This window comes from Harmonia axyridis, chromosome 4 (genome assembly GCF_914767665.1).
Source record: "Harmonia axyridis chromosome 4, icHarAxyr1.1, whole genome shotgun sequence".
Taxonomy (NCBI): domain Eukaryota; kingdom Metazoa; phylum Arthropoda; class Insecta; order Coleoptera; family Coccinellidae; genus Harmonia; species Harmonia axyridis.
Genome location: NC_059504.1, coordinates 4,264,555 through 4,278,260, shown reverse-complemented (window position 1 = coordinate 4,278,260; position 13,706 = coordinate 4,264,555). Strand labels below are relative to the sequence as shown.

Below are 13,706 nucleotides of genomic sequence, written 5' to 3'. Positions count from 1 at the left end.
AATAATAATTGTCTTGAATATAAATCTATTTAAAAAATAATCAACAAAGTTCGAATGTCCATTGCAATAAATAAATTTTCTACATTTTTTACGAACACAGTTTTGTTTAAACCCTAGTTAGAAGGAAATCACTTATACACATCACATCAAAATCCTCTGAGTCCATTATACACTTTATTATTTGAACTCTGATTCAAAATTTTCTTGATATCTGCAAAAAAGAAAATGGGTATTAAATAATATTATGTAAAACTGAAAAATTTTTTCCATACCTTCTCTTTGTTCATCAGTTAATTCTGTCTTGGGGAACTCTACATCAAAGGTAATAAATAATGTTCCAAATAAATGGTTATTAGAATAGTTGGGCATTCCCTCTCCTTTCTTCCTTATTCTAGCACCTGGCCAAATTATTTTATCCCTAGTGATAGAGACCATGTGACCATCAAGATGCTTCAACTCCATGGTAAAACCAGTCAAGGCATCCTGAAATAATACATATTACCTTTTTCATCCATTCATAATAAATTAGCAAACTTGTATTACATAATTGGAGCCTCACCTGTAAACTTAGAGTAATGTTTGTATATAAATCATCCCCTCTCCTTTCAAAAACAGGATGAGGTTGTGTTTTAATTTTCAATATTAAATCACCAGGATCTCCATCCAAATGTGGTTCTCCTTCTGCAGTAAACCTTGTTTCTTGACCATCTACCATCCCTGGCTCAACTTCCATTTCTAAATTACGTTCTTCATTTACTAATTTTGCATTTGGACACTCGTCACAAACAGTTTGCTGCATCATTTGGAATCGACCAGGGCCCAAATTTCTGGTTATCATTTCTTGACGACAATTACATTTTCTTGTTCCCTTAGCTGTTCGCATTACAGGTTTATTTCTTGTAATTTCTATGAAAGTACCGGAATAAAGATCTTCTAAAGTTACCATTACATCCATTACAACATCAGCTCCCCTTGGGGTCTCATGTTTCTGTTCACCGCCCCCAAAATGGAAACCAAAATCCCCAAAAAAACTGGAGAAAGGATCCATTCCTCCACCACCATTCATCATACCATCTCTTTGAAGACAATCTTCACCACACCGATCGTATTTCTTTCTCTTCTCCTCATCAGAGAGTACTTCATATGCAGCTCCTAGATCTTGAAATTTTGTTGAAGCATCAGGATCATTTTTATTTTTATCAGGATGTAATTCTTTGGCTGATCTTCGATATGCCTTCTTAATTTCGTGCAGAGTAGCGGATTTCGGTACGTTTAATATTTTATAAAAATCTCGTCCCGCTAATACCGCACTTATTGTTTGGGTTAATACAAATACTATTAAGTAAAAATTTCTGTTCAAATTCATTTTGGGATAATTACATGTGTTTATTTAGCTACTAAACATATCACAGTCAGAGATTTCACTCAATTCAATTTTTCAGTAGCATTTAAATTCCTATAAGATTTTCAACTATACCGAAACTTGAATTATTTCCGTGACATGAATGACAACAAGGCAATCCTAAACATGTGGATAGATTTGATTGGTGGAGGATTACTCATTATTCTATGATTATTACAGAACTTCTAAAAACCTGGATGTAAAACATTCATAATTTTCTGACTTGAAAATAGTCTTCTGTCGTCTTGTATTTTTGTTCAAATACCTTTTAAAGTTACCACAAACTTTCACTTTCAATAATGCTCAACCATTTTCAATTTTAAAAAGATTAGCTAAACTTCAGTTGATTTCCACATCGTTTCCTGTAGCGCACATATTAAATATCGTTATAGTTCTGATAAATATAAGCCATATATTTATGAGAACTATAACGATATTTAAAATGTGTTACATGGTGAATTCTTTATTTGGCGCTATACACCGATGGGTGGCAGCCCTTTATATTTTAAGGATTTGAGGATATCAGGAAAACTTCTATTGATTTCCGCATCGAATCTTATGGCGCTCACATCATAGACCTAATATCAATGATATTGATATTAGGTCTATGGTTCACACTAAATTTTCTACTGTTAAGAAAAGTCAAAACAATAGAAAAAAGTTAGGTTGTGTATTTTCGATATCAATTCCAAAAATACAAAATTCTGAACATGAGGAATAAAAAGCTAGCTATCCGATGGTTCATTTCAATTTCAACTTTTTGAGCAACGAATGATAATAACAACTTCTTTAAACATGTACAAATTATTGAGTAGAAAATCAATAAAACTGTTTCCTTATATTTCAAAAAGGAATGTGGAGACAACTTTATCTACTTTGGCAGAAACTTTCAATTCATCTTCCACCAAAAATAACTATGAAGATAAATCAACAACTGGATTATTCAATGTACCAGAGCTTAACACAGCCTTTGGTTTTTTAAAACTCCAGACACAATGTATGAATAATATCCAAGATTTGCTTGGAGAAGCTCTAGATTCGACCAGAAACAGGAAAATGGTTGAAATTTTTGATGAAATGTCAGATTCGCTTTGTAGAGTAGCTGATTTGGCAGAATTTGTGAGATTGGCTCATCCTGTACCTCAGTTCCGACAGGCTGCTGAAAAAGCTTGTATAAGTATAAGTGAAATTGTTGAAGAGTTAAACACAAATAGAAAATTATATGATAATTTGAAAAAGAGTGTAACAGAAGGTGATGTGAAGAAGACAACAGAGGTGGATCATCTTGTGGGTGAACTTTTTTTATTTGATTTTGAACAAAATGGTATTCATTTATCAGAAAGTCTTAGGAATAAAGTAGTTTCTTTGAATAATACAATTCTCAATCTGGGTCAACAATTTGTTGCGGGGAGTGATTCACCTAGAATTATAAAAAAGTCAGAAGTTCCGCCTTTTTGTCAAAATTTATTTATTTCTGATGGAGATGATATTATTGTTTCAGGATTGTATGTTGATTCTCCCAATTCTATGATAAGAGAAATGGCTTACAAAATATATTATTATCCTGATAAACATCAAGAATTCCTTTTAAAAAATCTTACAGAAGCTCGACATTGTTTAGCAAAGACTTGTGGATTTAAATCTTATTCAGAGAGAGTTTTGAGAGGAGGAACTATGGATAATCCTTCTGATGTGGTCAAATTTTTAGACATAACTTCTGCAAATATTGAGAAATATTCTACATTAGAATTTCAGTACATGAAAACAATGAAGGCATCTGAAAATATTAATAATAAAGAAGTAAATGTTTGGGATGTACCTCATTATATAATGAAGGCTAAAAAGGATTGGTTTAAAGTATCCCAGGAAGACTTCAGTTCATATTTTTCCCTTGGTGCGTGTATGGAAGGACTGAATAAAATTTTTCAAAATTTATATGGAATATCACTTGTTAATCATCCCATAGCGAATGGTGAAAGTTGGTCAAGAGATGTATATAAATTAGCTGTTGAGCATGAAAGTGAAGGGATTTTAGGTTATATTTATTGTGATTTTTTTGAAAGACCTGGGAAACAAAACCAAGACTGCCATTTCACCATACAAGGAGGTAGAGAATTGAATGATGGTTCATATCAGATACCTATTGCTGTTTTGATGCTGAATTTCCGACCACCCACATGGGGAATGCCTTCATTACTGACCCCTCATAATGTAGATAATTTATTTCATGAAATGGGACACGCAATGCATTCTATGTTAGCTCGAACAAAGTATCAACATATAACTGGTACAAGATGTAGCACAGATTTTGCTGAGGTTCCTTCAGTTCTCATGGAATACTTTGCTGCGGACCCTAGAATAATACGACTTTTCGCTAGGCATTATGAAACAAACGATCCTATTCCTGAAGATATGCTTCAACGACTTTGTGCCTCTAAGAAAGTTTTTAATGCATGTGAAGCCAAAATGCAGATATTTTATTCTGCATTGGATCAGTTTTTCCATAGTGAAAATCCAGATTTTACAAATAGTAATAAAGTTCTTGCAGAGCTTCATGAAAAATATTATGGACTGAAACAAGTACAAAATACAGCCTGGCATCTTCGGTTCAGTCATTTATTTGGCTACGGAGCTAAATATTATTCTTATTTAGTGTCCCGCGCTGTAGCTTATTCTATTTGGCAAAATTATTTCAAAAAGGATCCCCTAGATAGAACTAATGGTGAAAGTTACCGCAGAGAATGTTTAGCACATGGAGGAGGTAAAAATCCAAAAGTACTTGTTGCAGATTTCTTGAAAATGGAAGTGTCACCTGAAATTCTTGCGAATTCATTAGCTAATGAAATTGGTCAAAATCATGAGATGATAATGAAGTTTAGTAGTATGTACAGGACTTAATTTGACTATTTTTCTTCATAGTTATTTTATCATATAATAATTGTATATCTTTTAATAACTGATCATCTAAATCTATTTAAGGAATGAGGATACATCAACTAAAAGGGTATTAGCAATACAATGTTGTATACAGTAATTATACTTATTGATGAAATGCTTTGTTTTTGTAGAAATTGAATTGTTATCAATTAAAGACGTTAAAATCTTTTTCAGCTTTCAACACATCATATTTTTCACAAAATTTATTCACATATGTACAATGATTTAAATCGACCCACACCTAGGCAAATTTGTTTGAAGTTCAACTTGTTAGAAACTATGAAGAAATATTGATTTGACCCTTCAAATGACTTTGGAAATGGCTATTGCCCCTCTGCATCCAATTTTTATAATATCTGTTAATGTGGAATAAAATGGAGCTTGTTCAGCTCCTGCTTCGATACCAGTGTCATGATGTTCTTGTTCTTCATCTCTGAATTGTTTTATGGTTTCCAGAAGTTCTTTATTTTTTTCTGGATCATCTAGTAATGACCTAATTTGGTCGTTGTAATGTTCTACTATCACTGTTTCAACTGCAACAGTGCATGCCATAGCAGCCTTTTCACCCATAAGAGCTGTACTAGCACCTAGAATAAAGCCAGCTACATTCCAAATTGGCAACATAATTGTAGGTCGAGCTCTATGTTTTGGAATAAGTTCTTCGAATTTCTGTCGATGCTTTTTTTCCTGATCCCACATATGTTGTATAAGGGGTCCCTTTGATGTGCCACCTAATATTGCCATTTGACCAGCATATATTTGATCTGCTCCCAATTCTCCAGCATGATCGACTCTTATAATTTCGTCAATTTTTGCTTTTGTAGTGGTAGAGTACATTGGTGAAAATGTATTAACATTGTGCAATCTTTTCAACAAAGGTCTGATTGTTCTCATAATGGTATAATTCAACTCAATGAATCAATGAAAAATCACCATGAATCATTCAAAATTTTGATTAAGTTCAAGAAAAATTGTCATAAAAAGAAACACTATACAAGAAAAAACAGCGATTTTCTTGATTCTATGACTGAGAATCACAGAACACTAATAACAAATAATTTAAGCACAGAATACTACAGAACAGAGTAACATACAAAAATATTATACCTTTATGATCTTATTTTGTAGTTGTGTCAGGAAATATTTTTAAAGCAGATTCTTACTAGTCTTACTTGTTACCACGCAATGAACTCAGTGCGGCTCTTTGAAAATCATGAGACCTGTTTTCCATGTATTCAGTGTAAGATATCTAGAAATCCACGGATAGATTTTATTTCAAACATTTTTTTGAGACGCAAAGTTGAGATTGAAGAAACTTCCCTTTCTTTCGTCACATAAAGAATTGATCAAATATCTATGGAAATAGCCATAGATTAGGGCCCTGTTGCTCCAACCATAGACTCTCTCTATGTTCCAAACTATACTTTTCATTTTTTAAATAAATTACGTTACACAAAAAACATTTCATATTGTGACTAACATAACTATTTTTCACTTGAAAATTTGACAAAATCCAAAGTTGTTTGGTGCAGTACGATCTTGATATCATAGGTTTATGATATGATGGAAATATAACGTCATCTACAGGAGGGTCGGCAATATCCTAAGTTTTTTGAGGTACTAATGTTATCAATTCAAAAGCGATGTTTTTTGATCTTCCAAAGCCCTAACTAGCTGAAACGCCTTTTTCATGTGTCTATGTTGATATTCACTTGAGCTTGATTGTTTTGTCATCAAAAGAAAACACTTTTAAATATTCACCATTTATTATTTCAAAAGCCAATATCACCATAAATATTATTTATAAAACATTGAAAAAAGATTAAAAAAGTTGAAATTATGTTACATATTATGTACCTCAATATCTTATTTTTTTGAACTTCAGTCCCAATCCTACACATATGTGAGAATTACAATTTTTCAATGGAATCAACACCAATATAAATTTTTCAGTCTTTCAACTTTAATCATATATAAAACATGAAATTACATACCTTAATATCGCAAAATTATCTTATTCTTATAATGACAAAGCCATTCTCACTTATACATAAGAAATTATTACCAATATTTTTCAAGAGTTTTTATTAGAGATTTGGGGCTCACATTGGGCCCTTGTCTATCAACTGGTTGACCATTTTTGTCAATGATGAATTTAGTGAAATTCCATTTGATAGCATCCAATAAAAACCCACCCTGTTTTTGTTTTAAATATTTGAAGAGAGGGTGAGCATCATTTCCATTCACATTTACTTTTTCAAAGAGATCAAATTTAACATTTCTCTTTTTAGTAAACTCACAAATCTCGTTAGCATCACCGGGTTCTTGTCCTCCAAATTGATTGCAAGGAAAAGCAAGGATCTTCAATCCTTTGGTTTCTGCATATTCGTCATAAAGTTCGTTCAATTCAGTATAATGATTATTTGTATATCCACATTTTGATGCAACATTGACTATGATTAGTACATGTCCCTTATATTTTTCTAAGGAAACTGGTTGACCATTGATATCATTCACAGTGAATTCATAAATTGATTTTGCTTCTTTCCAATTTAAAGTTGATTCCGCCATTTCGTTGTTAGTTCCTGATGATATATAGCCTAAAAATACAGCAACTATGAAAAAGGATAATGTAATCGTTAGTTTGAATGTATCATTCATAATTGACGATTCTTACAATTCTTGTAATTGAGAAATTTTCCGTACAAATGTCAACTGCGTACTTGAATTTGATGTTTTGAGATAAAATAGCTTCAAGGTCAAGGTTATGGTTGTTGTACCTTGTACCTAAAATTATAGGCAGGTTTATTTAGTTATGATTACGACTGTCCTTAAAATTCAAGGAGGCTGGTGCTTTCTTCCCTGTTTCATCTAAAATTTTCTCAAGAATGAGTTGGCACATCAATATTTCTACCACAGATTGAGTCCTAGATACGCTATCTAGATAGCCGATAGCGTTAGATCAGGGACGCCTATTTTATAATGACAGCCGAAACTATTAGGGCATGAATAGCATGATATGACTCAAGGAAAACATGTTTTCGACCTTCTAATGAAATACATAAAAACTCCTGGTTACACCATCATCTATTCTAATTTTAGAGTGATCCTGCTGGTGCATTGTTTACAGTAGATTCAGAAGTCCTATTTATAGTCCATTCATACGTTGTTATTGTTGATAAGTATTTGTAATTGAGAGGAACCAGAGCTGATAAAGAAATGTCGGAATTGAATTCAAATTGGAAAGAAGCAAAATCAGTTTATGACTTTACGGTGAATGATATCAAGGGCCAAACCGTTTCCTTGGAAAAATATAAGGGACACGTATTGATCATTGTGAATGTGGCTTCAAAATGTGGATATGCTGGTAATCATTACACTGAGTTGAACGAACTATTTGAAGAATATGGTGAAACCAAAGGATTGAAGATACTTGCTTTCCCTTGTAATCAATTTGGAGGACAAGAACCTGGTGATGGTGAACAGATTTGTCAGTTTACCAAGAAGTCCAATGTTAAATTTGATCTCTTTGAAAAAGTAGATGTGAATGGGAACGATGCTCATCCTCTCTTCAAATATTTGAAGCAAAAACAAGGAGGATTTTTGTTGGACGCTATCAAATGGAATTTCACTAAATTCATTATTGACAAGAATGGTCAACCAGTAGATAGACAGGGGCCAAATGTTAGCCCTAAATCTCTAGTAAAAACTCTTGAAAAATATTGGTAAACATTTCTTATATAGGTATATACATATACATTTTAAAGATATTGCAAGTTTTTTGAATTATATGTATAAACAATTTTGAATTTCAAAATATTGCATAATTATGTTACAAGCAACCTTTTAAATACAAATGATAGTTTTTTTATTGATGTCCGTGCTATGTACAATTGATGTAGATTATTTAAATTAATAAATTTATTTATGTTTATTTCGAATAAACATTATTATCATTATAAACAGATAAATCTAATAAGTGTAAGGAGAAGGGAACAAGTGCAGATCAGAAAAATGCTTTATTTTTGTAAATGAATGCATTAGAAATTGAAGAATTTTCCTGACCAAAAAAGAAATTGGAAACAATTATAGAGATTAAAGAATGAATTTAATGAGGAGGAAGTTGAATAAGATGGATAAACATCTACATGGTGTTTCAAATCATTAAGTTTTTAAATTACTGAAAGTAAGTTTGACTCATTTCATACTGCTATCTATACATATACGTATATACAAAACTCCCCAGAGGTGACCGAGATCAGTCTTGAAGAGCATTCAATTAAATCATTCATCTAAATTGTTGATTGTTTCGGTCTCTACTTGACGGACATTTATCTTAATATGATCAAAAAGTAAAAAACTTAATTATTTGCGCCTATATTTATGGATAACACAACAATTGTTTCGTCAAATTACATGAAGAAATCAAAATCTAATTTGACGAAGCAATTGTTCTGTAATCAATAAATATAAACGGAAATGAAGTGTTTTACTTTTTAATCAGATTTCCTAATTTATGCAAATCCGGTTTCAATATTAGTACTATTAGTAGTGGAACATCTGTTTTTCCCCGACACCATATATTTCCATGCTGTCAACAATCAATAAATCGATTATTTCAGATTTACACGGTAGGCCTAAAAATTAGTAAATTATATGACCGCTATGCTATCAGCTGTCAGCGTTGGATTTTGAGGTTATATTATTAATTTATTAAAGTCTTCATCTCAATAATTTACATGATTATTGCAAGTAAATGTTAAACTTTTATTGAGTTATTAAGATCTGATATCTTTTTATGCAATTCATTATAAGCCGTAGAAGCCATTATGAGCCGATTACAAGATAATCAAGAGAAAATTATTAGTGCTCTGTCTGTTTTATATGAAGAAACTGCAGGTGAATATTTAAACTCGATAATTCTATATTTTATGTCATCAACAAAATTTTTAATATTCTCCAGATCTGCTACATGTTCCTAGTACGATATCACAGGTTGACAGAGAAGATACTTTACAATCAGATTGGTATTTTGAGTTTTATAAAGATTATGTATCAAAAAATAAACCATTGGTCATAAAGAATGGTTGTATAGACTGTCCTGCATACGGAAAATGGAGTATCGAGTATTTTAGGTAAAATTAATGCTATGAACCTTATAATCTTTTGACTCTAAACAAATGTTAATAGCTGTATCTCTAATAATGAATGAAGTACGACAATTATCTCAAAATGAGTTGATAAATTTTGCAACTGATTCATTAGAATGAAATTAAAGAGTAGAATTAGCTTTTGTTCGAGTGTATTTCTGGGTGTTTCTAAAATATCAACAAAATAGGTTTTTTTAATACTGTGCATTTAGTTCATCTGTAAATATATTTTTCAGAAGCATTATATCTAATAAAGAGGTGACCGTAGCAATAACACCAAATGGTTATGCTGATGGAATTGCTGAATCATCATACAATGGAGAAACGACCAAATACTTTATACTTCCTGAAGAAAAAGCTATGAAAATGGGTGAATTTTTAGATAATATAGTTAACCCACAGTTAGTACTTATGATGTGCTTAGAGATCCACTGATGCATCATTTTGATTTCAGAGAAAATTATGTTTGTTACATTCAAAAGCAAAATTCCAATCTGAATGATTTTCCTGAACTTTCTGATGACATTGGAGAAGGATACAGCTGGGCATCAAAAGCTTTTGGTACGGAACCAGAGAATATAAATTTTTGGATGGGAGATCAAAGAGCTATAACAAGTAGTAAGTTGAATTGTAAAGGGCACACTCATACAGAGGGATAACTAAAGACTTCATTGGGTACTGTTGGCACAGGGAAGTGGTGCATGCTTTGGTACATTTCTAGAACAGTTAATAGAATATTAGGTAAATAGGTATGTTTCTTTTTTAGTGCACAAAGATCCATATGAGAATTTATATTGTGTGATTGATGGGTCCAAAGACTTCATTCTGATCTCACCAACAGATTTACCATATGTTCCTTATGAAGAATTTGATGTTGCTAAATATGAAAACGTCAATCCGTGTAGCTATAAAATAACCAGAGAACTTGAAAATAATGTTCAAGCATCTATCAAATGGATAGCAGTTGATCCATTAGATGAAAAAAGTATAGACAAATATCCACAATTTGAAAAAGCGAGGATATATAAGGTCCATCTGGAGAAAGGAGATATGCTTTATCTTCCAAGTTTATGGTTTCATCATGTTAGGCAAAGCCATGGTTGTATAGCTGTTAATTTTTGGTATGACATGGAATTTGATATAAAATATTGTTACTATAAAATGTTGGAAAAACTGTCTGATTAAATATTCCTTTTATACACAAGTTTTCATTGAATCAACTGGTCAAATATTAGCATTTATATATAGCTATATTTGGTACTCTCTCTCTCTCTCAGGGAATTGCTATAGTTTATCCTGTACTACTGAAGAGATATTCAGCATGTCTAATCAATGATCCCTGCCTTATACATCCCTACACTATTATAGGGGAGTGGTTGGTTTTATATCTCAAGCGGTGTAATTCTGCTGAGAAAATACAATAAATTGGGAGCTAAAAACAAAATGCAATAACGAAAAAAAAATTGGTACACACCTACGGAATCACAATCTTAAGAATTAAATTACAATAGCTTTACTCCAACGTATTTGCATATTTTTTTTGATGAAAGGACACATGACACATTGAAAATCAAAAAAACATATAAATGACATTAGGAATTCCTGACATTTTCAAGAAATATGAATCAGACAAACTACCTTCCGTACTCACAGTCTTTAAACTCTTCTGTCTCATCCTTATTTGGTAATGAATTCGAGAAAACTGTAGGAGGATTCAATAGATTACCACAGCATATCCTTTTAAAGATATTTTCTCATTTAAAGGAGAAGGATTTGCATACAGTTCAGCAGGTAATAATTTCAGTTGTATGAATCCAAAACAGAAGTAATATTAAACGATGGCCGCAGAAACCTTTACCACCACATTTTTATCTAACTAATGTTGTTTAATAAGACCTATATTTTTTCATGAGCCTTTTTATGACCCTAGAACCTAGAACAAAATAGTGAGAGTAGGAAAATTTATTGCTTCTATGATTTGTTAATTTGATATCGAGAATATATTACTGGACATAATCATTGTATCATTACTGGATATTGCTCAGATAAACATACAGTTTTATGTCTCTCATAAACCCGCTGGGGCCGCACTAGAGTGTGGCGCGTCGCCCATAACGCCACCTCTCGGGCAGACAGGGTCACTACAACATACTAATTTTCTATGAAATCTTTATTCAATCGCCCCAAATGTTTTTAAGGTTTGCCAAAGATGGAAACAAGGTGCCCTAAATCCTTCATTATGGAAAAATCTTAAAATTCAGAAACTCCGAACAACTGATAGCGTCAATATGGCTTTACAAAAAATCTGGATGTTCGGTCAGTTAGAAAAAGTTTATATTAAGGACGTCATAGAAGCATCAGCTCTTCTAAGACAAGTTTATCGGTGCTTACCGAATTTGAAATATCTTATCATAAGATATTGTAATAATCTAAGTGCGCAAACCATGAGAGCTGTTCTTAGGAAATGCAAGCAACTCGAAATGTTAGACTTGAAAGGCACAACTTTTAGAGATAACTCTATCTTTGAAGAATTACCTAGACTTCCTAATTTGAGGTGAGATGTGATTCATATTTGCCTGTCACATGTTACCCATAAGATATCTAAATGATATCACTGTTGAAATTATTTCCTGATTTTATTTTTTGAAGAATCTTGAATTTGAGTGATAATGGAAACCTTACTACCAAAGATATGATCGATATTTCACTGAATTGTCGAAATTTGGAAGAATTTTATGTATCTTTCATAAAATCAGATTCAACAAGTAAACAATTGACAGATGAAGATTGCAATTTCATTGTATCAAATATGTCGAAAAACCTGAAAGGTTTCTACATTGATGGGGCCACATTAACTGACCAATGCTTTCAGGTGAGTGTGCATTCAATGATTTAATAATACTTATATCGTGCTATGAGCATTTGACTCCAACATCAAAGAGAGAAAGGTTGAGATTCCTACCACGTGACCATGAAGAAGAGAATCAGAAGTTTAAATTTCAACCAATGATAATGATTGAACATCATGTATCTCACTCCTGTGTTGGAGTCATTCCTCTCTCTTTCTCTACGCGCTATCTACATTTTATTAGATAGATAGATTAGATTTTCCAATTGTGAACTCATAGAAGTGTTGAAACTTTTTTAAATTTTCAAAACATTTCACATTTCCTGTTTTAGTAACATCTAACAGCTATGATACGTGGCCAAACTGTTTACCGGATGTAAATTCTCTCGAATAAAATAATTATTCCTTCTAGTTGTAGCCTTCTAATATGTCATTGACTATATTTTGCGGAATATGCTTGGGGCAACGAGAGATGTGTACATTTTGAAAATTGTTAAAATCTTCATCTTGTCCTTTGCAGAGAATATTTCTTTGCCATCAGTTAGAACATTTGGGGTTCCATCGAGCTTATAACTTGACTGGGAAAACTTTTTCTGTTATTTGGCAGTATTTGACTCACTTGAAAACATTAAAGTTGACCTTTGGTAATCAAATAAGAGATGAAGATGTGGAAGTTGTTTTTTTGGATGGAAGAACTGAAATGAGCAATTTGGAAGTGATTGATTTCACAGGGTGTTGGAAGGTATGCTAGGTAATAGCTTTGTAAAATTTTCAACGAAAACTCTTTTTCAGATAAAAGACAATGCTGTTAAGGCAATTGCTGAGAGTTGTCCCAAATTGAAAAAATTGATTTTGAAAAACTGCAAAAATATAACTGACGTATCGCCTTTAAAGAAATGTAAAGAATTGGCAATATTGAATATAGCATTTTGTTTGAAGCTATCTATTGATAGTTGGTTACCTATTCAAACATCGGTTCATACAATATTCATAGATCATGGAGACAATTTGAAAAAATTGGAAGAGGATTTGAGACAAAATAGTAGAAATATTGATGTACGACTGTGTCATTCGCAATTCAAAAAAAGTTTCGAATATTATAGGATCCACCAGTGATAGACTGCTGTTTCATAAAGAAATGTGTGCAACTTAATATACAAATAAAGTATTTTTTGAAACAAAGTTATGTAACATAACGTTAAAATGATATGGTACCAACCTTTAGAAACTTATGGCACATGAAAAATATATAAATTAAGATAAAAGTTAGTCCCTCATTCTATAAAACAATGTCGTGTTGAAATGATATTGAAATAACTTAGGAATTTGGATAAAATGAAAATTCTTTTTTCAAAGTAAAAATCTGCGT

The 13,706-nt window shown here is 32.0% G+C and overlaps 7 protein-coding genes across 9 annotated transcripts; 4 read left to right on the top strand and 3 right to left on the bottom strand.

Annotated features, from left to right (window-relative positions):
* Nucleotides 1-8: 8 nt before the first annotated feature.
* LOC123678319 (dnaJ homolog shv) lies at nt 9-1,530 on the bottom strand. The gene is made up of 3 exons (XM_045615307.1): nt 560-1,530; nt 273-483; nt 9-211 (listed from the first exon to the last, which is right to left on the bottom strand). The coding sequence occupies exons 1-3, from the start codon at nt 1,364-1,366 to the stop codon at nt 147-149; spliced, it is 1,083 nt and encodes a 360-aa protein (XP_045471263.1). The 5' UTR covers nt 1,367-1,530; the 3' UTR covers nt 9-146.
* A 491-nt stretch (nt 1,531-2,021) lies between these two features.
* On the top strand, nt 2,022-4,454 carry LOC123678308 (mitochondrial intermediate peptidase). Its single transcript, XM_045615295.1, has one exon. It carries the CDS (start codon nt 2,174-2,176, stop codon nt 4,298-4,300), a length of 2,127 nt encoding a protein of 708 aa, XP_045471251.1. The 5' UTR covers nt 2,022-2,173; the 3' UTR covers nt 4,301-4,454.
* Nucleotides 4,455-4,527: 73 nt separating this feature from the next.
* On the bottom strand, nt 4,528-5,379 carry LOC123678313 (5-demethoxyubiquinone hydroxylase, mitochondrial). Its single transcript, XM_045615300.1, has one exon. The coding sequence runs from the start codon at nt 5,231-5,233 to the stop codon at nt 4,643-4,645; it is 591 nt and encodes a 196-aa protein (XP_045471256.1). The 5' UTR covers nt 5,234-5,379; the 3' UTR covers nt 4,528-4,642.
* A 707-nt stretch (nt 5,380-6,086) lies between these two features.
* Nucleotides 6,087-13,664, bottom strand: LOC123678311 (probable phospholipid hydroperoxide glutathione peroxidase). Of its 3 annotated transcripts, XR_006747218.1 has the most exons (3): nt 13,557-13,664; nt 7,017-7,126; nt 6,087-6,939 (listed from the first exon to the last, which is right to left on the bottom strand). XR_006747218.1 is itself a non-coding variant. In XM_045615298.1 (2 exons), exon 2 carries the CDS (start codon nt 6,908-6,910, stop codon nt 6,401-6,403), a length of 510 nt encoding a protein of 169 aa, XP_045471254.1. In that variant the 5' UTR covers nt 6,911-6,939; nt 7,017-7,126; the 3' UTR covers nt 6,087-6,400. The 3 variants fall into 3 exon arrangements, 2 of the variants coding, with proteins under 2 accessions (XP_045471254.1, XP_045471255.1); XM_045615298.1 differs by lacking the exon at nt 13,557-13,664; XM_045615299.1 differs by lacking the exon at nt 13,557-13,664 and having other exon boundaries at nt 6,087-6,954; nt 7,017-7,124.
* Nucleotides 7,296-8,273, top strand: LOC123678315 (probable phospholipid hydroperoxide glutathione peroxidase). The gene has a single exon (XM_045615302.1). It carries the CDS (start codon nt 7,559-7,561, stop codon nt 8,066-8,068), a length of 510 nt encoding a protein of 169 aa, XP_045471258.1. The 5' UTR covers nt 7,296-7,558; the 3' UTR covers nt 8,069-8,273.
* On the top strand, nt 8,978-10,688 carry LOC123678310 (bifunctional peptidase and (3S)-lysyl hydroxylase JMJD7-like). Its single transcript, XM_045615297.1, has 5 exons — nt 8,978-9,238; nt 9,303-9,474; nt 9,726-9,890; nt 9,944-10,107; nt 10,256-10,688. The coding sequence occupies exons 1-5, from the start codon at nt 9,169-9,171 to the stop codon at nt 10,672-10,674; spliced, it is 990 nt and encodes a 329-aa protein (XP_045471253.1). The 5' UTR covers nt 8,978-9,168; the 3' UTR covers nt 10,675-10,688.
* Nucleotides 11,049-13,519, top strand: LOC123678309 (F-box/LRR-repeat protein 15-like). The gene is made up of 5 exons (XM_045615296.1): nt 11,049-11,280; nt 11,688-12,043; nt 12,139-12,361; nt 12,858-13,079; nt 13,130-13,519. The coding sequence occupies exons 1-5, from the start codon at nt 11,110-11,112 to the stop codon at nt 13,451-13,453; spliced, it is 1,296 nt and encodes a 431-aa protein (XP_045471252.1). The 5' UTR covers nt 11,049-11,109; the 3' UTR covers nt 13,454-13,519.
* Nucleotides 13,665-13,706: the final 42 nt, after the last annotated feature.

Excerpts from the sequence above, each read along its gene's own strand:
- LOC123678319 (XM_045615307.1), bottom strand. The coding sequence starts at position 1,366 with ATGAATTTGAACAGAAATTTTTACTTAATAGTATTTGTATTAACCCAA. Across the intron at positions 484-559 it reads ACATTACTCTAAGTTTACAG|GATGCCTTGACTGGTTTTAC; the intron begins GTGAGGCTCCAA and ends GTATTATTTCAG. Across the intron at positions 212-272 it reads AACTGATGAACAAAGAGAAG|ATATCAAGAAAATTTTGAAT; the intron begins GTATGGAAAAAA and ends TCTTTTTTGCAG.
- LOC123678308 (XM_045615295.1), top strand. The coding sequence starts at position 2,174 with ATGATAATAACAACTTCTTTAAACATGTACAAATTATTGAGTAGAAAA.
- LOC123678313 (XM_045615300.1), bottom strand. The coding sequence starts at position 5,233 with ATGAGAACAATCAGACCTTTGTTGAAAAGATTGCACAATGTTAATACA.
- LOC123678311 (XM_045615298.1), bottom strand. The coding sequence starts at position 6,910 with ATGGCGGAATCAACTTTAAATTGGAAAGAAGCAAAATCAATTTATGAA.
- LOC123678315 (XM_045615302.1), top strand. The coding sequence starts at position 7,559 with ATGTCGGAATTGAATTCAAATTGGAAAGAAGCAAAATCAGTTTATGAC.
- LOC123678310 (XM_045615297.1), top strand. The coding sequence starts at position 9,169 with ATGAGCCGATTACAAGATAATCAAGAGAAAATTATTAGTGCTCTGTCT. Across the intron at positions 9,475-9,725 it reads TGGAGTATCGAGTATTTTAG|AAGCATTATATCTAATAAAG; the intron begins GTAAAATTAATG and ends TATATTTTTCAG. Across the intron at positions 9,891-9,943 it reads GATAATATAGTTAACCCACA|AGAAAATTATGTTTGTTACA; the intron begins GTTAGTACTTAT and ends TTTTGATTTCAG.
- LOC123678309 (XM_045615296.1), top strand. The coding sequence starts at position 11,110 with ATGAATCAGACAAACTACCTTCCGTACTCACAGTCTTTAAACTCTTCT. Across the intron at positions 11,281-11,687 it reads ATTTGCATACAGTTCAGCAG|GTTTGCCAAAGATGGAAACA; the intron begins GTAATAATTTCA and ends AATGTTTTTAAG. Across the intron at positions 13,080-13,129 it reads ATTTCACAGGGTGTTGGAAG|ATAAAAGACAATGCTGTTAA; the intron begins GTATGCTAGGTA and ends ACTCTTTTTCAG.